Genomic DNA, 25,714 nt, shown 5'->3' on the forward strand with positions numbered 1-25,714 from the left:
TAAATTGGAAGAAATTCTGCTGGTATAATACAGTAAGGTAAAAACAAGGAAAAAAAAGGCAAAAACAAAGTATAGGTAAATATACTTATAAATAATAGATCGAGATAGTTAATAGGTACCTGTAGATATCTATTAATTTTTTTCTTGAAAATAACAATTTATAGACGTAAAATATAAGTACTCGTCTTCGTATAATTAAATCTAAAACAGTTTTTGTCGCTACTCCAAGGGCGTTTTGATAAATTAACCTGTTTTTCGTTGTTACTCAATGGAAGATAAGGAAGTAGTCTCAAAATATCTGTCCTTCAATGAGGCCATAGAACCAAAATTAACTCTTCCAGTAGCTTGCAACAATGTTGAAATACCGAAAGACTTGATGTCAAAGCCACTCCCACTTTCTCATGAGTGGGTAGTTTGGGAACAATTGAACGTTGAAACAAGGAAGGACATAGACTATTCAAATGCAACAAAACCAGTGGCAAAATTTTCTTCAGTTCAGCAATTTTGGTGGCTCTGGCACCACATTCCTCAACCATCAGAACTCCTAGAGGGCAAAAGAATGGTAAGAGAGTCTTCAGATGGAACAAAAAGTATTGTTGATGCGGTAATTTTGTTTAAAGATGGTATTCAGCCGATGTGGGAAGATCCAATGAACGCTTCTGGTGGTCACATTCACTTTAGGGCATGGCAATCCTCTGTTGTTCCTGGTGAATTAGACACTATGTGGAACAATCTTGTCCTTTCTATTATCGGTGGAAGCCTAAATGGTTCCTCAATGATTAACGGAATCAGACTTGTTGACAAACTTGGTGGTAATAAAGGAAACATTAGGATTGAGATTTGGTTCTCTGACTTTTCCAATCAGGTTGCACATAATTCGTTAACTAAGGAGATCGAGGTTCTGATGAGTTCCTTACTTGACGGTTCACCCTGCAATCCACCTCATCTTGAAATTAAGTCTCATTCAAAATCTAAACCAGAGGCAAGTTAACCTTAAAACCCAGATATTTACAATTTGTTTAACTGGGTTTTCTGTTGCTTAAAACCAAATAATTTGAATTTCTCTATATGGCATGTATATATTGAAGTTGGGAAAAAAAACTTGGATTGAGTGAACTAGAAGTGAGGAGGTAGGTATTTTGGCTCCTTGACTTAAAATTAGCAGTTCTCTTTGCTGCTTTCTCGACTATGTTTGAGGATGTTAACTTTGTGGAAAAAAGTTATCACTATATAAATATGTTCAATTGTAATAGAACGATACGATATATTCTATTATTTCACTTATATTCAATTTTTTCTAACAGAATCAATGTTATGACAAGGCATATTAATATTCAATATTTTTACATGAACATTCTGTTTTATGGCGTCAAACAGACCCTAATTACTCCCTACTATCGCAATATAAGCAACTGGTACACACATTGTTATATCCGGGAATACAGTTCCCGAAGCAGTTACTAAAGTCAATTGGTTGGATCTTTTTTTCTATCATATCTGTTTCATATATGTGGTGGTTTTTTAGCACTTTGTGTGGATTATCGCAGAAGATGGTCTAACATTGGGACTGCTTTATTCTTATATTTAGTATTTTTTCAAGTTCCCTGGGTCCCTAAATCATGATATATTGGTAAAAAACAAGTTCTGTAATGGTAAATGATGAATTGAAGTCCCATTTGTGTTGTTAATTGTTTTGTTTAATTATGTTATTATCAAAGTTTTCTTTCGTTCAATTATTATTTCATGTTATGTGGTCATTTATTTAAATTGAGATGTGATGACTCATTTTTAGAATTGTTTTGATATTTATGTTGAAATTATTGCAAATGATGTATTTAAAGTCGTGAGATCGTGGAATCGCCAGATTAGTTATTGATTTACTTTCGGAAGTAGTTTACGTTCTGTAATTTGTTAATTATTACTAAGGTCACAAATCGCAAATCACATGGAAATTACTAATTTGTAGTGTCGTTTTAGCTTCTCTCAAATTTTTTTAAATAATGGGATTATTATTTATCTTTTCCTTTACTAATGATGTTTTTACAAGACTCATGGGATGATATTTATGGGTTATTTAACCACCTTCACTGGTAACTAATAGAAGAAAATAGCTCAATTGTTTTTCTTTTTTCGAGTCCCTTGAAAATAACAATTACATCTTAATCAAACATGATGGTGTATCTAAGGATCAATGTAATTAGTTTCTGCCTCTACTGGAGGTACAGGTGGAATAGGAGTTCATTCGTCGCTTTTGGACATTCAATTGCATGTATTATCATAACCAATTTTCTTCATAGAATATAAACACGATTAATGGAGTAGCATTTCTATTCTAACGTGAATATGGTTTAAGTCATTGATTGAATTTTCTTGAAGAAAAGGGATGGAGTGATAATATAGTACAATTCAATCGAGTTAATTGTGAGCATTTAATAACAACATTAGTTTAGAAATGACAATGGTGAACATTATTTTAGTCACTATAACCTCTGAACAAATTGGTGATTGTTCTCTTCTTATTTGAAAGAAGAAATTGAAAGGAATGATATATATACTTTTGTAAATCTATTATATATATATGCATGGTAAAACAGTAATTTAATTCAAACATTCAAGTAAAAAAGATTGTGGCAGTTTTCTATCACACTAATTCAAATAATGTATTACGTTTGTATTTAAAAGTCTAAGATGTTTATTTGTTTAAGTCTGTTGTATAAAGAACAACCTCTGTAAAATTGTTGTGGTATATTTATGTATTGTGACGTTTAAGTTTTGTATATCCCGACAAACAAATAACAGAAAAATAGAAAAGCATTAGTGCTTGATGTTTACTCCCTTTTATATACAAATCTCAAATAAAAACAAAACCCGTTTTAAATACTAACACATCGTTTTAATTCTTATATTAATTTAAACAACCTTCCCATAACCCAGTATAACATTTAATATTTGAAGTTATTATTGGATATGAGAATCGCTTACATTTGAAATATCTTTGGTTGAAAATAGAGTCGGAACTCCTTTAAAAAGATATTCGTTTCTACGATTAATTGCTCTCCCAAGAAGGAAAGAAATAGGCGAGCATATATCCCCGTACACTAATTCGAGTTTCTTTGGATTTTGTTGACGGTCTAAAAGAAGCAGGACTTTGGGATTTATCGCTTTCACACTTGAGATTCTGTTAACATCTTAAAACGTTTCCTTTTGGATTTGGATTTTCAAATAATTTAAACAATTAATCTGGCCAGTATATATTGTTATATTTACTTATACATGCTCAAAACCATTACTTAGATATATATAATAGATTAGTTGAATTACATACTAGTGGTATTTCTATGGAAAAAAACCATCAATAGGAACAAGAATTTAGTCGGAATGCGACTTAAAAAGGTTATACACCATTTTAAACGCATTTTAAAACTCCTTAAAACCATATCAAATTACTAAGTCATCTTATTCGCTAATACTACAACAACTTTTTGGACACCATTTATGTCAGAAATATTGTTGGAAATGTTTTTAAATTCAGTGAATTTGCTCTAGGAGGGAGGCTATCAAGTAACCAGACCCCTAATAATCCCAGTAAAGACCCCGTCTTTTCCCCCTTTGGTATTTTTTTACAGGATTTAAAAATAATGTGTATTTAATGTTAAGTGGTTTGTTTAATGGTTGTTAAATTTCATTGTTAAATTCTGATATTCACTTTGGATTCATGATAAAAATAATACTTGAAACTTGAAATGTATATAGCATTGAGACAATTATGGTATTTTTGAATTTCAATCCCAAACAACTCTTACTAATAAATACAAATCTTAAGGATTAAATTGTAATCAACTATTAAAAAAAGTTTAAAAGAAGTCTTTATTATTTAATTTTTATAATTGAGGTTAGATTATATTCTGGAAATATATTTAATTAATGGAAAATTATTATTACAAAACACATTTTTGACATGGTTATAATTCTAACAAATTTTCATTTGTCGCAGGATTAGTTATTATTACTATATTTAGTTTTCAATGAATTTTATTAAATGACTATTTATGAGTAAAACGGACAGGCTCAGTGAGTGGTTATATTGTTGCTTAATATAACTCTACTTCCATTATGCTATTCTACTAATTTAACGTTTAAAGAGTTGGACTTTACTCAATTCTTGATGGTGCAACTTTGGGAGAAACTTTTACACTACTTCGACTTCTATTATGTGCCGGTTCCTGGATGAAAGGCTAAATTTAATTCAGTTTAATTTAACACGCGATGTTGAAAGGTATAATTAGTACTTGGTTTTAAGGAGCCAGTTTAGGCACTTCACCTCTTTTGGGATTGGTTGTTATTGGTGCTATATTACATCAATTTCATCCAAATTCTCAGGCAAGAGAGAGGAGAGGCGAAAGTGTAGAATAGAGACGGGTTGGTAGATGACTTGAGTGAGGCTTTGCGGTGTTTGAGGACAATTTACTGAGTGAGTTTGTAACGTCTAACTTGATTGTAGCATTTAGGTTAGATGATCCCAAAATACCTTTTAAAAAAATAAAAAAAAGAAAAACTACAAAAATGAAAAAAAAACAATAATTCAAAAATAAAAAAAAAGTGAAAAATTCGGAAAATAAAATAAAAATACAAGTGTTAGTGAGTGGTGTAAATTAAATGTTCAAGTCTTATTATTGTTTGAAAAAAAGTAAAGTACTCACTCATTTGACCAACCTCATTCATACCTTAGTTACTTTCTACTCCCAAAGAATGTAATATTTTCACAGATCAAGAGGAGCTTTAAAATACTCATTTTAAATGAAAAACAAATTACCTAATTTTTGGTTAGATTTTCAGGAGATCCTCTGCAAAAGATTCAAAAACAAATGATTATTTATTATTTGAATGACATAATTGTTATTCTTATGCACATGAATATGTAAAGTTATGGGACACATTGATTTTTATGTTTATGTGCAAGTTACAAAGACATGTCCTGCTAGTTTTAATTAGCATTGGTCTTATATTGATCTATCTGTCAATGTAGTGTATAATGTTACAAATTGATCCATTCAAACTTGAATCTCTGGAATTGTTGGACTTTATTTTGTCAAGTTTTGTATACCGAAAGTTTTTGATAGGTTTAGTTTAAATATATAAAGTATTCTAAGGGGAATTGACAACACATTTCAGAAGACTGTTGTTCTGGCTGGTGAAAAACTTTTAAGGAAGAGATCTTGTTTACTTTGGATTCATCTAGAGATTTTGAATTTCTAAAGAAATAATTAGAGTGAGTTTTTTTCACTAAACAAAAAGAGAGTAAATAATTGTTAATTTTCCTTTACACACGGTACCCGTAATTATTATGTTCACTAGTATGATAATAATTATTTATGGTCTAGTTAAAGTAATATATTATAGTCAAAGTATCTCTGGTCCTATCTGATAGAAACTTTAGTTGCGGGACAGGAATTAGGGTTGTAATGGGATGGTTTAGCCCTCTGTGCTGGAATTTGAAAGAGATATCGTTATATTATTGCTTCTTTGTAGAAAAATAAAGCAGAAAGAGCGAAATAGTATATGGACCGAATTATTGTATATTTTTACTGCACATACTGATACATCTATTTCATTATTAGGAAGCGAGAAAAAGAAACAATTGAATTCGCTAGAATGTCTATACTTGTTATGTAACATCTTTTATGACACCAAGAAGGGGGCATCCCAGTGCATTAGGTCGATTATTTCGGCAAAGAGGGAGGATCTCAGTGTCGGCACTAAACAAAAACAAGTCTTGGCCATTTAAATGGACTAGATAGAGTTAATATGGGAGGCAAGTATAAACAAGTACGAAAGCACACGAGACTAAGAAATAGAATTTTGAATAGAAGGAAACTTGGTGGATTATTTGAGATTGCAGCATAAGTCAGTATTGCACGTTTTCACTGAACTTTCGATACGAATGTAATGTATCTGGAATATTAAGTTATCTACCAGATACGTGATAATTGAGAATAATAACTTGGTGATTCGAAATGAGAGCAAAGAGTTACAGTTAATGGCAAAACAACTTGAATTTTTTGAGAGCCCCACAATAATACACGAAGTGATTTAAAAGAGGAAAATTTGCAAGGAAAATGGTGCAAAGTGCGTGTTCTCTATTATCTATTTATTGAGGTCAAATTCAAATTCGGACTCGAGGAAAAAACAGAGGGAAGTGGAGACACCCTTTGTTGTTGCTTACTACACACTGTTTTGCAGACTGGAATACAAGTAAGATTTCATCTTTAAAGTAAACAATTGATTCAAACGTGACAGATGTTTTTGGACTAGAGGAGATTGTGTAGTTATATTACCATGATTTCAAATCCGGGGGACTGTGGGTAAAGGTTGGAATACGCACATAGATGCAAGTGTAAATGCAGATACATAACATGCATATGAAAAAAGGAGAGATAGAAGCCACGATTAACGATTATTGAAATTAGGGGCGGATAATGGAAGGTGGACGGGACGGTACACAATCGTGACCAAGTAAAATGTGGCAGAAATTTAACTATAATAAGGAGATATCTACCTAGAATTACATTATATAAAGAAAGACGTGGCCTAGGCAGTTATATTATATGTGAACCATGGAAAACATCACGGTTTATGGCCAACTAATAGATATTTACCCAAGTAGCTTGTGTAAATATGGACTCGCAATACAAATAATAGCAGAATAGTAGGTAATACGACCATATTTGAATTTATGAATATTTTGAGAAAGAGGAAAGACTCGGGGACTGCAACTATAGAAGACGATTTTGATCGCTAACAAATGGTAAGACCAACCTCGTTGTTTTACTACAAATAAGATAGTATATATTACGGAAAAGGGGTGGGGTATTGGTGTTAGTCCATCTGTTTAAAAGGACGGGAAGGCATTCTCTGTCTTGAAACCAATAGCGAGAACAGAAAGTTGCCACATTTCTGAATGTATACTACTAACAAACTGTATGCCCATTGTTTCCACTTTACGCCCCTGTAAAACACAAAACAAAGCCAGAGACTTTATTGCGTGAGGCAAATAGTAAGGAGTAAATTTGGACAACAAATGATTTGGAAAACAAAGTGGGAGATGTGGATGGTGTCGACAATGGCATGTCTTTTTAATTTCTGGAGAATTTGTTGTTTACTTGGTCTTTATTACTCATTTAAAGCCGAATAATTTTGAAGAAACAATGTATAGACGTAGACTAGGAGGGTTCTTAAGTGTAATTTCAAATTATTTGATCTTTAATTTGACTAGGGTGTCGACCACAATATATTATTATTTCATTGGGATTACAAATAATATTATTTATAAAGCAGAAGTGTTTTTCTAATGATATTTAACTAATATAGATATTATTCTAGACACTATAAATTACTCTTTACTACTTTTTGACTTTTCTCTTTCAATCCATTTTTTCCCCAAAAGAGGTTCTCCTGGTATGTTACTTTGAATTGCTTGTTTTATTTTGTTTTCCTCGCTTCTCGCAAATTTTTCTTCCAGAGCGAGTCCTATAAGTACCTCGATGTCGTTGAAGTCCATATTTTTGAGTATCTCTTGGAGAAACTTCTTTTTTAACTGTGGTTTCATTTTGGATATCTCCACTGCAAATAATGAAGCACCCTTTTTGTTAAATATCCTTCTTACTAGCCTTCTTGTGATCCTTGTTTTTCCTTTTTCTCTTGTTTTTTTTGTTTGGTTTGCAGATGTCAATTTATAGGCGTTATTACCAGCACTTTTTGCCCGATTAATTTGTGTTGAGTCGTTAATGTTGCTACCCTCGATTTTAGCAAGAGTTTTTGTTGCTTGCAGGTCATCGGTCAAAGCACTGCCCTCGTAGTTTTCAATCTGACTTTCTATATCAGAATGAAATTCTGAAAAATCCACACTTTTGTAATTTTCTTGATTCTCCTGTTTCAAATTTGACAAGGTACCAACACCTTCTCTAGATGACGAACTTTCAAGTTCCTTTGGTGAATCTGAAAGAATGTAACTATCCATTTCTTTAGTTTCAAGTAGTGTTGAAGTCTCGTTTTTGTTAGGTTCTTCATCAAAGTGTTCACTACTTAAGTTTTCTGGTCTGTCTTCTTTTTCTAAATCCAACCTGATAGTATCACTTTTTTGTTTAATTAAGTCGTCTTGACCAACCGATGACAATACTGTTTCATTTAGTCCACCAGCAACATCACTATTAACATCAGTCTCATCTTTTATTAAATTATCAGACAAATGACTTTCCTGTACAGCTGGGGTAGGTACTCCAGTGGTGCTTATACTACCGGCAGCTTGGTCACGAGTTTCATCACTTTTCCTTTTCATTAGCATTTCTATGCTCTCTAATTTGGGTGGCTCCTCTCCCATTATATCTATTGTTGACTTGAGAGAAAACTCACTTTCGTCACTTGAACTGGTTTGATTCTTCACATCAACCACTTCTGTTTTTTCTTGTTCAAAATCAGTTAATTCTTCTCTATTTTCAACTCCTGATTCAAAATCACTGCTTTTAAACATTCCCAAAACCTCTGACGTCATCCCTTCTTCATCGGCGCTGCTCTTTTGCGTATCAAACATGTTGTCATGTTGTTGTTCAACATTGTCATCATCCTTCCCCACATTCTCGTAATTTTGAGATGCTGAAGCAGTAATACTCACGATATCGTCAACTTTTGTGGAGTATATGAATACAATATTGGCTAAAAAGAACAATAATATTAAAAAATTTTGAGTTTTCATCCTTAAACACACTCTATTCCCAGATTTTTCTAATATCCTGTATCACTTTTTCCAAAGAAGAGTTATATTTAGACCGAAAGGGAGAAATCTTATTGTTAGTTTTATTACTTTCCCAGTATTATTTTAAAAAGAAACATAATATTTTAAAAATAGTTTAGGAGTAAAAGTTGTAAATGCCTTATATCTTAACTTTTTTGCCCCAATTCAAGATGTAGCGCTGCTGGTTACTACCTGTGTTTACAAATACGTGTAAGAACTATCAATTTTTGTATTGGAATCGGGAAAAAAGGAAATATGAATTATAACCCTGGTTTGAATTAATACTTAAAGCAAGACTTTAAGTCGTGACAATTTTTAGATCAAAAGAGGTGCAAACCGCCAGTGATCTATTTGGTTTTATTACCATTTAGAGCTTTGATAAGGGAAAAATAAAATTCAAACTTTTGAAACCTGTCTGATACGACTATGGTGTTAAGGAATTATGTAAAATATTACTGAATCCAGAAACAATGAGGACACATATTCAGAAAAAAATAAACAAAGATGCACAACTGTACGTATGGTGGATAAAACGATTTAACCGATTAGACCTACTCAAAAGGCAAAATGATTCTTAGATAAAGACATGCTTCATTTCTATAACCTTGGTATATTGCTCCCAGTAATATATAAAATCCGATTTTGCTTAATAAAGTCATGTTAACTTGTATCCACTTCTTTTCTCAAATGCATTATTATAGATAAATATTAATGACAATCAACAGATGTCCTACAAGCAAGTTCGGAGAACTTCCGTTTTCTTTATCACCTATCGCGGAGTATAATGCCTATTGTCTAAAACTCACTTGGCAAATTAAACAACTCCAAACACTGTATAGAATAAAGACGATTCTGCCAATTATAACTGCACTTTCGGAGTAGATTGCCGTTCAGCATTTTAATTTCCCAGCTCTATGTCCAGAAGTTTTCCATTTTAGTGACCCCACACAAATGCGATACTAGACTTAAAACGGATCGAGACCTAATATAAGCATGTGAATTGTGTACCGTTAAATGTTAAAAAGTAAATTTTTTTGTTTTTCCTGAAGTTACTTCAAAGTCTTATATCTTACAAGTAACTCCGTTTTATTTGTATGAACTCAGTTCACAACCATGTCACTGTTTAAGTCGCACTAAAAACATAGTATATAATGAGGTGTTATATATTTTCTACTAATAATTAATCGACACTGCAATGTACATGTAAAAATTTACTTACAGAACTGGACTATTCGCTGTGTTATTGCGTTAGAATTCTTTCTTGAAGAAAGAAAATAAACGTTTGGCTAAATTTCATTGGTTATAGATATCGGCATGTCTACCAAAGTAATCTATGGAGACTTGATGTTTAACTAAAGTTCAATCGTTTGAACATAATTGTATGATGGTTTAAAAAAAGATTAAATTGACCTTTTATTTCTCAATTCGAATTTCACTTTCGTTGTGACTTTGAATTAGCATTAGTGTCGAGTTTAAGTAAAATTTCAGCAAACATTTATTGCTCGCAGTTAACCTAAATTTTGAATATTATCAACTTGATTATATAGATATCTTTTCTCGCGTCTACATCTGTAACAATATATTAAGATATTTGTAGCCAAATTGGTGGAGTCAGGAGTACGATCTAGCCTTAAGATTGGCTCAATTTTTTTGCTACATAAATTTTCAGATTTTTGGTCCTCTTTGTCTTTCGTTACTCCATTTTCTCCGGCTAGTTTTCTCTTCTTGGTAGTACAAGAACATTTCCCCTTATTTCTATTTAAAGCAGATTCAAGAAAAATATCACAGGTTTTTCCTATGAGGAGGTGATTACTGCAGGTCTTGCACCATAACCTTTTAGATTCTGGCTCAATTTTGGCAAGTTTTCTCTTAGAAATTCTATTTGCAGACTCAAAATAACTGCTAGAAAGATTTGGACATAAAAATGAGTACAACTGGGACGCCTGAAGTAAAAAATTTAGTCTATGAAATACCGAATTTTGGCCTGCTCCACATACACGACTATCCATTAGTATTTATACTCTTTATATTTTATAGGACAGCAATAAAATCAAATTCAAAAACTCAACAAATATACTTTTTTATTTCTGTATTATAAAAAAAGTGTCTGTCTTCAAATTCGAACTGTTTTGAACTTTATCTCAATCCTTCTTACTTGCGTCCTCTTTTTAATTACAATTTTAAAAACCCGTAGTTCATATATAAATAAATTATATTCACTTTTATTATTGTATTTTTATTAAAGTTTATATTTTTGTGGAGCAACGCCAATAGGGAGAAATGCAAAAATTAGAATTTTTTTCTGCTGTCTTGCCTTGGCTATTTAAAAGATTAACAGGAAAAATGCCAAATTCTTTTTATAGGTTTCTGCACCTTTGATTTATATTTAAAACCATATTAATGGTAGTTTTCTTTGAATAAGTAAAAAATAATACAGCAAATACTCATTTGGATTTTTAAAAGTATATCTGAAATTTCGACGTGTTAATTGTTCTATTTAAAATTTAGGTTTTTAACCCTTTTATAACTTAAATATTGGCCAGTAATAATAATAAGTAACATTAAATTTGGCCTTTAAATCTCATACCAATGAATAATATAATTGTTTGAATTTCTAGCAACATCACATGAATCACATAACACAGCTATTTCATAACTAATTTAACTATCTAGAAATAGTGATCACATTATAATGTGAAAACAGCTATTATTCTAACACTAATATTACTTTCCTACTCAAAGAAATTTAGTTCTATACAATTAAATATTCAGTTCAATACAGAAAGAGTTTTATTTTAAATAAAAGTATTACATGTATTATGTTGATGTACTGTGCATGCACTTAATATTCTGCTTTATACCGGAATTAATCATTTTTTAAATTTAAACCAATAAGCAATACGACCAAATTCACCTTGAAAAAAAAGCAATAACGTAAGGCAATGCTGTAAAGGGGCCAACATTCATTTAGTTGGCTGAATTTTGATGATTAAACCCATATGTTGCTGCAACTTACAAAGAAAACGATTGATTTAGAGTGAAAAACTGCAAAAAAGAACTATGGAAGCATTTCGATTGAGCAATTTTTCCGTGTATTTACTATGTGTATACACACTTTATAACGAAATAATAGTTTTTCCTTACTTAATATATGGACTTATACCTTATCTAAATATATTTAAAACATCTCGTTATTGTTTAAGAATAACATCAATTTACATTTTTTGCCTATATATATCTAATTTATATTCTCGCAAGTTAAAAATATATGTCAAGATCTCAATTATGTTTTTCTCTCTTTTTGTTTTTTTTCTGCCTGCTTTTGTGATTCCTAATTGTAAGTAGTATATTGTCAGGATAAATCGAAGAAGGCACAGAAATCAACGTATTCTCATCTTCACCACTGTAAACAGGTCCACACCTCAAAGAGTTCTTTTTACTGACCAATCTTGTATACGAATTTTCAACAGCTTTACATGGTTCAACTGTTTTTCTTCCTTGATTTAAATTGCACGAATCTGATATTCCATGTCTTTTTAAATTCGAAAAGGAGCCAATATATCTATTACTATCACAAAATAGTGGCACTGAAATACAAGAAATGTCATATTTGCCCTTTTCATTCTCTTTAAACTTTCTATTTGGCAATATTTTTGCATCAGTTGTTTTATTTATCGGAATAATTTTAACTTCTTTCATATCTTTAGCGCGAATCGCACCGTTATTTGTTAACATGTCAGGGTTATGAGGAGGTGAAGTTGCTTCATTTGTGTTTTGTTTGAAGGAATGATCATTGTTATTCATTCTATTTGTTTGCCTTTTTCTCCTTCTCGGCTCATATGAGACCAGAATATCATCAGGATAAAGTGATTGTGAAACCGAAAAATCACTGGAACATCCTTTACCAAGTATACCTCTTGCCAAGGGATCTTCATCCTCATCATAATCCTCATAGTACTCGGAATTATTCAATTTTTTCCTTTGTTTTAATTCACTAATTTTTTTATTCTTAAAATTTTGATTCAAATTTACATTTGATGCCGTGCATTTCATAAATGAAGTAAACATTTTTGTAACTATATCTGCCTCATTTTCCTCCTTTTTATTTACTTGAGAATCTATCGCCACATTTTCTGATTTGTTATTAATTCTCTCCATCTCTTTAGCCATAGATTCTGACTTACAGCCATCACATCCGCTTCCATCTAATTCAGCATCTTCTAATGGTTCATTAGTGTTCAAATGTCCCAATTCCAAACTCATTCCAACATCTGTTCCCGGAAATTTCAATTCAATTTTTATTGCCATTGTAATCGTGCTTCAAATTAAACTTAAAAACCTAATTACTCCTATATATTGATCTAACTTAAAAACGACGCTGAAATGATTCACTCAAGTTCAAAACTAATATTTTTAATTCTGATTGACGTGCTTTTTTATAATCACAATAATCCTTTTCTCGGTATCACATCACCCCAAAAAAGGTTCACTACTATGAATATTTGCTTACTAAATTCCAGAAAAAACTAGTATAAATTGTGAATGTGTGACTTCTCCTGATTCACTTCTTGATTCTATTTAGTCTTATTGTTAACATTTATGAATTTTAGTTGCAATGCTAATGTTAAATCGGTTCACTGCCTTTTAAGTTGAATTTAAGCAAAAACAATAGTCGTCTATGTAACTCTGTATTTGAAAAAAATTCTACTTGGATAATGGAGGAAAAAATCAAATTCTCTTAACTACATATGATCTAAACAAACAACCTTTTGCTATATATCTTTCATGACTAAATGCATGTGATACCGTAAAAAAATCAGCGCCTTTCATAATGTGCGGTAAAAAGGCCCGCTTTGAAATAGGTGAATAATTTATATTTACAAAAAAACATCAGGTTTCGGATTCTTTTTGGACAAAACGGGGAATTTTAAAATTGCCTCCAGGAGAACCTTGATTTTTATGCTCTTCAAATTTTTCAAGTTGTTCATCAAGACTTGCGTCTTCAAGGTTATTTTGTTTCACGAAGTCTTCAAACTCTTGTCTCTTTAATTTGCCTAATTCATCGAATACTAATTTCAACTCTTCATCGGGTTCTGGTTTAGGTTCTTTTTGAGGTGTTTTTCTTTGAGTTGCTTGAACCCATATTTTTTCTTTGTGTCTTTCTTTGAGTTCTTTTATTACGTTTTTATATGGATCATGATGATCCCCTTCTTTTGGTCTTTCTAATCTCTTCTTAGGTTCGTTGAATTGCAAGAGTTCATTTTTCTCTTCCAAGCAATCATTCAACAGTCTTTTAGTTGTTTCAAGTTCGGCTCTTAAATCGCTAATTGTTTTTTCCTTACTTGAATTCTCAGACTGAGCCATTGTTAATTCTTTAAGTAGTTCATCCTTGCCTTTCATGACTTGATTTATTTCTGAATTCAACGAAAGTATCTTGCTTCTCAGTTCACTATTGATCGTATTAAGAGAGCTAAGATCATTTAATTTAGTCTCCAATTCAGAAAGTTCTTTTTTCTTTTCATTTAGTAGCTGTGTCTCATGTTTCAAAACAGCCTCTTTATCAGCATTTTTTCTATTAGATTGTAAAATATCATTCTCCTTTCTTTGAAGTTCCATCAATTTTGTTTGATATTCATCAACATTTTTAGACATTAGACCCTCTTTTTCTTGCAACTCTGTTATTCGTCGAGAAATTTCAATTTCTTTTTTTCTCAAAGCTTCTTCCTTGGTCCTAAGTGATAATTCCTTTTCTGTCATTCTGTTTTCCCTAGCATTCAATTCATCTTCCTTTTGAGTTATTTTCTTCTCTTTTCTTCTTAGTTCAGACTTTTTAAGTTTTTGAGCACTGTAACTTTCTTCTTTTTCAGCTTGGAGCCTACTTTCTAACATTTTAATCTTCTCATCCTTTAATTTAAGTTCCTGATTCAAAGACTCAATTTGTGACTTAAGTTCATCTAACTCAGCCTTGCATGAATCGGATTTTTTTTCATAACCAACAGGATGGTGAACGTATCGGTATCTCGTTCTTGTTTTCTTTTCTCCTGAACTTTTATCTGAATCAGCCATGGGAGGAGTTGCCTCTCTTGATTTTGAGGATTCTGAAGAAGAACTTGAATCTTGTAATACTGTTGTTTGAAGGTGCTTAAAGTAAGACCCAGGAGAGTTTGGGGCTCCTGAAAGAACATACTGTTGTGGAGTACGCTTTACTGGTCTTACTGGTTTCATTTGCTTACTATCCTTTTTAGGACTTGACCGAGTTCCACAAACATTGTGAGGTTTTGTTACAAAACAAAATACAATAGTAAGTAAAAAATATTTAAGAAGTAGTCTTTTATGAAATACTGGAACAGGCATCATCAAATCGCGTTCATAGTAACATGCATTTAAGATCTTTAGTCCACCTTTATGTTTATGTATATGCTTATCTTTTATTTTGCTATGTTTACACACCTTCAAAGTTCAAGAAGTACTAAATCCTTCACCCACTATAGATAACAACCTTTCAATACATAAATGTTATTTTCTACAATTTCTCTTGTAGACATGCAACCCGCAAATCTAATAATTAGCCTTAGCAAATTGGCGCGGCTGGTTCTATTTGCCCCTTTGTATTAAAACTTAATATTTCGCAAAATTAGTGTAGAAAGAAAATAGATAAAAAATAACAACTAAGTAATTCAACTATACAATAACTACTGATATTATTTCTTACGTTTTGGGTGCCAAATTATCTCTGTTTTCCCGTCTGAATTAATAATCTTTCTCTTCCTTTCACTTGATTGCATATTTTTCTGTAATTCCAAGTGATTAGAAACCTTTCTTAGGCTGTCTGCTCTTGCTTTTATGTCGTTCATAATACGATAAGACTTTGTTAAGTTCTTTATTATCCCATTAGATAAATATTCATCGATGTTATTGCTCTTATATTTGCCCTTTTCTTCAGAATCATCATCACTGAAAAAAGTGTGATTTCTTTCGAAATTCTCGCCAAATAATGTAAGCTCTTTTTTCATCCTTTTAATTTTCTAAAGATAATAAATATATTAGTTTTAATGCATATCATACAAAAAGGACATTAAATAAGAAAATAATTGGTAACTGAAAAAATGAGTTTTCTACCTTTATTCTTTCATTAACGTCCTAATAGTACGAACAATTTTTTAACTTACGCTTTCATCTATTGATCGTCTATAATTAACATATGTCATGTTCTGACTCTCTGCTAACTTTCTTTCAGCAGAATTCATTGAAGAAAGACTCTGAGATGAGAATTTGCCCTCTTTTCCACCGGTAATTTTTGTATATCTCCCGTTTTCCATCCTTGAATTTACCATCTTAAAATCAAACTCGTCGGGATTCCTTGTTCTTGCCTTCTCCGATAAAGATTTAAACAAATTCTCCTTTTCATGGTACCTAATTGCACGTAATTTATAGTCCTTTTTTCTCTCTAGTATACCGAATCTAAGTCTTTTTGCTGGAGTAGCACGCTCTAGATGCACCCTCCGGTGTACTGAATGTTTTAAAGAAGACATACTGAGTAATAACACCTAATTTATTCACATTAAATGAAATTTCTCTTATTCTACAAACTTTCATTTTTCAAGTGCTGCTTTATGACTTGGCGGTATACTGGCGGGAATAGGTTAATACTGATTCTTTTAAGCCTAATCGTTGCTAAACAATGTTAAAATGTATTTATGGTGCAAAAAAAATAAAGAATATGATAACATTGTGAATGAACCAATTAAAAAAAGAACAGAAGTTTTGCGCGATAATATTCAGGGAAATATCACACTGAATATTTCTTGTGTCATTATACAAGCAGTACCCATTACTTTTTTGTATGTAACCGAAATTATGCAGTTAACACGTAAGTTACATACTTGAAGCAAAATAATTTGCATGCACAATTTTCATGAATAAATTTATTTTCGAAATAATTTCAGTTCTTTAAGTCAGTAGTAAAAAAATAATGAGGTATTGGATTGATGGAAGGAATAAGTGGAAACTCATACTCAATGTGTTAGGTGGAGTACGAAGATAATGAATATAAGTTAGGCTAAGGGAACATTATTCTGCCAAGAATTTGTATTCAAAAACCTGAGTTTAAAAACAAATTATAGTGGAAATCGATTCAAATTGTAGGAATGGGTTGATTAATTAGTCTTATTTGGATAAAAAACCATGACTGTACTCCTATTTTATGATAGAAACACAGAATGACAACACATTATTATAAATGGAGTTATCATATCACAGTGAAATAAAAGTAATTCCATGAACGCACTCACCTAAAACTATATTTCACACTGAAGACGACAATATACGGTAAAATAGTAACTGATTAATTTTTTACGGATTTGGGGCCAGTACTTTTCCTAATTAGCTTTATTATGGTGGAAAATAATAAATATAAAGAAATAATAACAAGTTAAAATATTTACCCTTATAACGTTATCTACCTACAATCTATTCCTTTTATTTAAGTATTAGACTAATAAAATTACAGAATAGAATCATGAATGTATTCTTGGCGCTTACTTTTTTGTATCAAATAGTTCATTAATAGATCTTAGCGGCTTTTTGTGCATGCAATCTTGTGGCATATTTTTTTCATAGTGGTGATGAAAAGAATAAAAGTAATATAAGTTAAACAAACTAAAGACAGAAGCTATTGAACAATTTTATTGTTTAATGGATTTTCAGGGTCTTTTTTGTTAATCAAGATCCGCCTTAAAGTGAAAGGAGAAGTATATCGCTATATAGTAAATATTAAGTGGTGTTTATCCTTATATTTGGTATATTTTTAATTTATGGAGAATTTAAATTTAGGAATACTGTTATAACATCAATTTTGGTGCATTATTACTATTGTTGTTATTATTATATTCTAAAATATTAGTAAAGAATCAAAGTTATTGAGATATTTGTATTAATTCATGACAGGTTGTAAATGTATATAATGCTTAGGTTTATTTTATTGGTGGCTCTGACACTATTTGAATGCAGGCATGCTATTGGAGTGAGGATAAAAAGTGCTACACCTAATGGTGGATCTAATTTTCTTAGTACGCAGCATCATGAGTCAACATTTGGAACAAAGGTAAAATCCAGTATAGATGCAACAAGAGATATTGAAATATTGCATACTACGGGTGATGGAGAGTACGAGTTATTGAGTGGATTTCCAAAACCAATAAATGAGGGTGAATTGGTTGTTGGAACTGATTTACTTATTGGCTTTGTCCAACAAAAAAATGTTCCCGATAAAGACAAAAAACCAGAAAACCTTATTGTTTTGCGAGACAATGGTAGTGGTAAATTAAATACAGGTATATTTTTAGGTTTTCCATGCATTTACGAACAAAATGAGGAGTTTATGGATGATCCGGGCATTAATTCAATTGATGTTAAAACAATATTGAGTTGCATTAAATTATATAAAAACCATGCTATATCTGAAGATGACATAAGATACTTATTTTTTAAATTAAAAGAATATAGCCTATACAATTTGTTTGATAAGATTTTTATTGGAGACAAAGCATTGGATTCAAATATATATTTACCTATAAGATACCAAGGTTTACTCTACCTTTCTGTTTTAGTTAAACATGGAAATAGATATTCAAATACTAGTTTATTGAATTATTTAACACATTCTGAAAATAAGGGGAGATTATTTGTAGAAATTAGGCATATATATTCAAATCATCGTATAAATTTCGAATTTAATGTAAATATGGGATTTGGTTGGTCGAACACTCAATATTCAAAAGTTGAAGAAAATATAGTAATCGGAATATTATCCACAACTATTAATGGAAGAACTTACATGGAAAGTGTAGTATCACCATGTAGTGGATACATTTTATGGATAAATAAAAATCTTAATAAGAATTTGAAAAACAAACAATATGAATATCAATTTTATTTGAGTGACGCCTCTAAATTAGAAAATGATTTGATAATGTTAATATTATGCGATTCTAATCCATCTTACGTAACTGATGATAAAAAAAAGTCAAAGAAAGTAAGTAACGATGTTTTACTAACTCATAATTTTGGTAATGTAAGAGATTGGGTAAGAAATGAAGGTTCTGCTAATAATTTGAATTTAATTTTCGTTAGACGAATAGAAGACAAAAGAAGAAGACTTAAGATGATTAGCGATATTAAGAGATCAATTAGTTTTGATGATTTCAAGAATTCCTTAGCCAATTATATGAAAAACAGAGGTGGAGAGGTAGATGAATTATTTGTAAAGCAAACAACTGATTTGAATTATGAACTCTCAATAGATGTTTATAAGGTTAATAGAGAAAAACAGATGGCAGCTAGAAGGATAAGTGATTTAACGCTAAAACATAAAAGGAAATTATATCCTAAGCATAAAATGTCAGAATATGAAAGGAGTGTATTAAATGGTTCAGTAGCAGGTCCCACATATACTTATAATCTATATTCAAATGAATATGAAATATACATTGCTGAAAATAAGTCAGTACCGAGATGGAAGGGATATTATCAAGCAGGTTGGAATGATCCGTTAAGTGATGAGAAGAAATTAAAATTATCACCTTTGAATTACACTGGTAAATACTTACAAATATTTGGTCCTAGGCCATGGAATATGAAATTTTTAAGCGTGGATATAGTAAAAACATTTTCATTTTCAAAAAATAGTGAGGTTAGATATATTTTATCAAATGAGTTTCTATATTTATTTGGAAAATATGGTGAGAGGGATGAATATAATTCTAATTTATTAAAAGTGATGAATTTTGATATTGAAATTTATGTTGATGCAGGAACTATTGTAAGTGGTAAACAGGGTTATGAAACAATTCTTGGAGCTATAAACATTCATTTTGTTGGTCCCTTAAATAAGAGGGAAATTCAGAAGGTTTACATATACTCGCTTCATTCAGGTTTCGTTAAACAAGTTTTGCCAATATCAACTGTTGGAGGAAGTCTTGATCCCATAGTAACAATTATTCCATTTTCTGTTGAAAAACAGATGACTGATATTTATAAAAAAGTTAATTATTATTTATATGATTCAAATGTTTCTAGGATTAATTTAAGTGAAGGTGATTCATTATTACTTCCATTATCACAAGTTCAAGTTGATGATAAAGAAGGCACCACAGTCACTCTTTCGGAGGACCAAGCTAAAAGCATTGGGAAACATGTTTATATGTGGCCAATGTTTGGGGAGTATTTATCTGAATCTGAAGGGGTTATAAAAATATTTGAAATAGGCCCAAATGAGCTTTTGATATTAAGCGAAGCTCTAAAAAAGTTGGTTGATTATATTAAGTCAAAGGCATTAAAAAAGGTTAAATATCCACCCGTTTCTATTCCAGTTATGAAGTCAACATTTGATATTGAAAAAATCAAAAAGGATGTGTACAGCAAAATATTAGATGAAAATACTAAAAAGTTGACCTTTATTACTGAAAGAAAAGAGCATGCTGTTTTTGCAAAGTTATTTGACGATAAATACAAGTATTTGATGAATCTCAGTCGTTCTCAAACAGGTACTTTACCAAAAATATTGAATAAGTTTATTGTTAAGGGACACAAGAGAGGCAAGAAGCTAAAGAGATTGCAGAGAAAAGGTCCATACGGTTTTGATACCAAAAAAATACCTTCATCATTGAAAAGAGTGAAGATATCTATGGGCAAACCAAAAGAAAAGAAGCCTGTGGATAAAGGGAAACCAAAATCTCCACCAGTTTCATCAAAAGAATTTTCATACGAAAGTAGTCCCGAAGGTTCTGTGGTGTTATCTGACATAACAGTAAAAGGTAAAGAGGAAAAAATCAAATTAGTTAAAGGTCTTGGTCCCCTTATTCCGAGAAGAAAAAATATATATAAGGTAGATGGTTATGAGTCGGAGAACGGTTTTATATCTACCGATAATTCATTACATCTATCTGACACAGAAACGGAAGAAGTAGGTTATGAGATGGGTAATGTTGATTTACAAGTTGTAAAGAGAAAAAGTGCGAGGGAAAGTGAGAAAGTGAGAAAGTTGTCAAAAAAATGTAAGAATGTATATAAAGAATTGATGAACTCATCAAAGGATCAATTGAAAGATTTAGAGAGGGTACAAAGTAGGGAGGAATTGGAGGTGATATTAAGCAACTTATTACGAGGAGTTCAAAGTTACGATGAGTGTGTCAGGAAATTTTTAGCATCGATATTATCAAAAAAATCTTATGGTGTTCAAATAGAGTTGATTAAATCAAACTTCAGTGATAAAATTAATAAAATAAGGAACACAAGAAAAAGGATACTAGGTGAATATAATAAATGTAGAAGTTCTCAAAAGAAATTATTAAAGAAATTAGATAAACAAATAAGTAGTTACAGGATGACATATGGTGATCAAAATGTTAGTATACCGGATGATCAATTAGACCAATTATACAAATTGATTGAAGAAGCTTATAATGAGGAATTAATATGCCGATCCCATTCAATCAAATTAAGAAGAATAGAGAATACTAAGTATAAGAGTGAGCTTGAAAGATATTCATTAACTAACAGATTCATGTCTTACAGAAGAAGAAATCTCATATTAAATTCAAAATATTTATCACACCTGATTTTGAAAATAAAGTTTTTGGTATTAATCAGATCGATAAACATGGCAATATATTCAGCAAAGGTAGCTATTAAGACTGATGATCTGTCATTAACTAAAGAAGAAGTGAAAAAGCACAAATCAATTGCTCAAATAGATAAAATGGCAGCTCTAAATGTTGAATTGCTGAGGTTACATTTTGAGGAAAACTATAATTCATTTGACTCAATTGCTTTAATAGCCCATCAGACCTTATTATTGGAAGAAGGATTGGTAAATCTTTATTCAACGAAAATAATAGAATTGGAATTCATAATAGAGAAACAAAATATTTCTTATGATATTCTTTTAGGTTTATTGAATGTATTAAATTCACTAGATTCATCTAAAGAGTTAATCAAGAAAACATTAATAAAGAAAATTAAAGGAATATTTGAAAAAAGGAGATCATTGTTCATTGATTCTAATATTTCTAAAATTAAGGTTAAACAATTATATATTGGGAAATCTATTGCAGTGAATGTACTTGATGTTATCAAACATACATTAAGTTATGACCATTCTTCATCTGATATTGATAAGAGTGGTTTAGTTATTCAAGCTTTAGATATCAATAATAGTAAAAAGGCTCTTGAAATTCTTAAAGAAAAGATAAATTCTAAGATTACATCAATTGAAACAGTCATTCAGAAAGTAAATTCGGTTAACAATAATATTGTGAAAAATTTAAATAGTTACATAGATAATATCGTAACACCATTAGAGAAATACAACTTAGTTAAGTCTTCAAGTATTGATACTGGATTACTTAGTGACAGCACTACTGATTCAGATCCATCAACATCAGGTGGTAGTTTATTCGGAAGTGGTACAAGTGAGGATTTGGAAACTCATGAGCTTTCAAAGGTAATTTCATTATTTAAAAGTTTGGAAAAAATCACTGTTGAAATAAATAAAAATAAAATAGAAGGATCTACAGGTGTTCATGATTCAAAAATTGTGCAGTTATATGATGATTTAACAGATAAATTAGAGAAATTCAAATCAAGCAGATATAAATCAGCAGATGGTGTAAGTGGAGCTAAGGACGATGAAATTAAACATGAATTGATTAATTTATTATCAGAGTTGGAAAAAGAGAAAAGCGTTTGTGTTGCAAAATATGAATCATTATTATCTTTATCTGATAAAAATATCTATTTATTGTGGCCAATGACAAGAATGAAGAAACAATTAATCAATTCAGAAAGGAGATTAAGGATGGAAAGGAATAGAATGAAACTAATAGCTTCAAAGAAAAAACGAAAGGGTGGATATGGTTCAGGAGGTAAAGATGATAAAAAATCAGATTCTGATGAAAGTTCTGCTGTTTCAAAACAAAAGAGTTCAGACGAAGCGAGAGAAATGAGTAAAGTAAAAAGAAGAAAACCAAGAAAACGTAGATCTAGACGTAGTTTATCATCGCCTAAGGGTGAAAAGAAGAGGTCGCAAGAAGGATCTGACGAAGACAAACTTTTGAGTAAATATGGTCACGAAGGCGACGATATTAAAGGTTTAGGAACTGATGCAAGTTCTGTTGATTTAGATAAAGAACATCAAAAAGCTTTGAAGGATGAGGAAGGTGGTAAAGGAAAAGGAGCTGAAGGAGAGATGATGGGATCAGACATTAGCGAGGACGAATTATTAGGCAAGTATGGTCATGGAGGAGACGATATTAAAGGTTTAGGAACTGATGAAAGTTCTGTTGATTTAGATAAAGAACATCAAAAAGCTTTGAAGGATGAGGAAGGTGGTAAAGGAAAAGGAGCTGAAGGAGAGATGATGGGATCAGACATTAGCGAGGACGAATTATTAGGTAAGTATGGTCATGGAGGAGACGATATTAAAGGTTTAGGAACTGATGCAAGTTCTGTTGATTTAGATAAAGAACATCAAAAAGCTTTAGAAGAAGATGCTCGTAAAAAGGATGAAAAAGAAATATCCAAAATTGAATCTAAAGGTGGTGATTCTATGAAACCAACAGGAAAGCGTAAGAAGAAATTGAAAAAAAGGTCATTCTTGGAAAATATTAGAAAATTATCAAGCAAAAAATATTCAACATCAGGAGAAAGTGGAGGTACGGAAAGTGATGATTCAGAATTATCTAGAGAAAAAAAGGGTTCTGGTTTACATGGAACAAAAAGAGTGAAAAGAGAAACTCGTGAAAAGCGTATTAAAAGAAGACGCAAGAAAGAAAGTGCATTAAACAAATTGATAAGAAAGGGAACAAAATATTTAAACACTACATCTGGCTCACAAACAGAGAGTGACGCTAGTGCTGGTGGCGGTGGTGCTGAAGGTGGTGGTGCTGAAGGTGGTGGTGCTGAAGGTGGTGGTGGCGCTAGTGGTGGTGATACTGGTGGTAGTGATGGTGGTGGTACTGAAGGTGGTGGTGGCGCTAGTGGTGGTGATACTGGTGGTAGTGATGGTGGTGGTACTGAAGGTGGTAGTGATTCAGACAAAGAACCAGTTAAAGAACCAGTTAAAGAGCCAGTTAAAGAGCCAGTTAAAGAACCAGTTAAGGAGCCAGTTAAAGAGCCAGTTAAAGAGCCAGTTAAAAAACCAGAATCAGCTAGGGAAGAGTATAGAAGAGAGGCCGCTACAGAAGTTTTGAAATTGAGGTTGTCAGGGCAAATTTATGGAGCAAAGGAATGCCAGGAATTAAATGAATTATTCGGTAACTCATATGATGACATACTAACGAAGAGCTACAATTTAGAATATCTATTATCATTCAATATGTTTTGGGATGGTGAATTAAAAAATTTATACCAAATTATACAAAATAACTCACTAACGGATGAAGATATTAATAAAGTGCCTGGTTTAAAGGAATTAATTGAAGCATTAAAGAAGTGCATAAGTTTAGTCGAAGAGGCTACAAGAATGAGTGAGGCTAGAAAGGAAATAGTAGATCAAGTAATGCAACAATATACGTTGCTACTTAGTGAAACAGTTAAAGAAGCAAGAATGTCAAATGAAATAAGTATGTTATATACAAAAATCCCTGAAGAAGATTCTGTTAGGCAACAGAGGATTAAAACATTAAGAGATCTGAGAACAATATTAGCAGATATAAAAGTTAAAATAGATAGCCTTACTGAAAAGATTTCTTCATTGACAGAAAGTGAGAAGAGGGGGATTGATACAGATGTTGTTATGAATAAAGCTTTAACGATGTTAAGTAAGCTAGATAAATTGGAAGATGACATATTGAATGGAGTAATTACAGAAGGGGGTACAATGGAAACTCAACCAGTACCAAAACCACCGTCACCAACAGAACGTGAGGAAAAACAAAAAATTGTTGATTTAATCAAAGAAATACTATCTTCTGAAACTAACATAAGTGAATGTAAGGAATTAATCAAAATATTTACAAGTGTTGAGGAATTATTAGAAAATAAAGATAAGGTGCTTGCTTTGACGAAACACTCAACTAATTGGAGCACTAAATACAACCAATTAATAAAATTAATAAAACAATTATCTAGTGAAGAAATTAATAGCATTGATGGTTTACAAGATGTTGTTGATGCCTATAAGGAATGCATTAGATTGGAGGAAATTGCTGCACAAAAGATTGTTGAGGCTAAAAAGATCGAAATGAGAATATCGGAAGTGATTAAAGAAGTAGAATCAAAATTGAGCGAAACAAACACTATAAAAGAACAAATAGGAATAATAATGCAAGGTGAGAAAGGTGATACAGATATAGTTAAAAATCAAAGAAGAGAAAATTTTCTCGCTCTTGAGAAGGAAATGAAACAACTATACGTACAAATAGTAAACGTTGTAATTACGGGAAAAAATTTTAAAGGTAAAGTGTCAGAATTAATTGAACAGTTACGTAAACATGGAGTTGTTCTTTTTAAGATAGTTGAGGATTTGTCAAAATTAAATAAACTTATACATGTGAATGCTCCTCTTTACACAATATATGAGTCATTATCAGTATTAAAGCCAGACATTAAGCCAAATAAAAATCTTAAATATTTTAAATGGAAGCTAACAGGTTCTAAATTTAAAAACGAACTTGATCCAATAATTGAGTCTTCATCGCAAGAACCGCAATCACCAACACAAGAACCGGGAGGAGAATCACCAGTTGGACCACAATCACCAACACAAGGACCACAATCACCAACACAAGAACCGCAACCACCAATACCAGGACCGCAATCACCAACACAAGAACCACAATCACCAACACAAGAACCACAATCACCAATACCAGGACCACAATCACCAATACCAGGACCACAATCACCAACACAAGGACCACAATCACC

The 25,714-nt window shown here is 31.5% G+C and overlaps 6 protein-coding genes across 6 annotated transcripts; 2 read left to right on the plus strand and 4 right to left on the minus strand.

The window, feature by feature from the left end:
• Nucleotides 1–268: 268 nt before the first annotated feature.
• On the plus strand, nt 269–991 carry FG379_001869 (translation initiation factor ifE; the record flags this gene model as incomplete). Its single annotated transcript, XM_067327472.1, has 1 exon — nt 269–991. The coding sequence occupies one exon, from the start codon at nt 269–271 to the stop codon at nt 989–991; it is 723 nt and encodes a 240-aa protein (XP_067182490.1).
• Nucleotides 992–7,390: 6,399 nt separating this feature from the next.
• On the minus strand, nt 7,391–8,749 carry FG379_001870 (dentin sialophospho precursor; the record flags this gene model as incomplete). The annotated part of the gene is made up of 1 exon (XM_067327473.1): nt 7,391–8,749. The coding sequence occupies one exon, from the start codon at nt 8,747–8,749 to the stop codon at nt 7,391–7,393; it is 1,359 nt and encodes a 452-aa protein (XP_067182491.1).
• Nucleotides 8,750–10,296: 1,547 nt separating this feature from the next.
• FG379_001871 (RNAse P Rpr2 Rpp21 subunit domain) lies at nt 10,297–10,797 on the minus strand (the record flags this gene model as incomplete). The annotated part of the gene is made up of 1 exon (XM_067327474.1): nt 10,297–10,797. One exon carries the CDS (start codon nt 10,795–10,797, stop codon nt 10,297–10,299), a length of 501 nt encoding a protein of 166 aa, XP_067182492.1.
• Nucleotides 10,798–12,067: 1,270 nt separating this feature from the next.
• On the minus strand, nt 12,068–13,096 carry FG379_001872 (uncharacterized protein; the record flags this gene model as incomplete). Its single annotated transcript, XM_067327475.1, has 1 exon — nt 12,068–13,096. The coding sequence occupies one exon, from the start codon at nt 13,094–13,096 to the stop codon at nt 12,068–12,070; it is 1,029 nt and encodes a 342-aa protein (XP_067182493.1).
• A 582-nt stretch (nt 13,097–13,678) lies between these two features.
• FG379_001873 (uncharacterized protein) lies at nt 13,679–16,320 on the minus strand (the record flags this gene model as incomplete). The annotated part of the gene is made up of 3 exons (XM_067327476.1): nt 13,679–15,213; nt 15,501–15,813; nt 15,958–16,320. 3 exons carry the CDS (start codon nt 16,318–16,320, stop codon nt 13,679–13,681), a joined length of 2,211 nt encoding a protein of 736 aa, XP_067182494.1.
• Nucleotides 16,321–17,750: 1,430 nt separating this feature from the next.
• On the plus strand, nt 17,751–25,529 carry FG379_001874 (uncharacterized protein; the record flags this gene model as incomplete). Its single annotated transcript, XM_067327477.1, has 1 exon — nt 17,751–25,529. A coding segment is annotated over one exon (7,779 nt), but the record flags the coding sequence as incomplete, so codon positions are not given.
• Nucleotides 25,530–25,714: the final 185 nt, after the last annotated feature.

Source organism: Cryptosporidium bovis (genome assembly GCF_009768925.1).
Source record: "Cryptosporidium bovis isolate 45015 chromosome Unknown contig_26, whole genome shotgun sequence".
In the NCBI taxonomy this organism is placed as follows: Eukaryota; Apicomplexa; class Conoidasida; order Eucoccidiorida; family Cryptosporidiidae; genus Cryptosporidium; species Cryptosporidium bovis.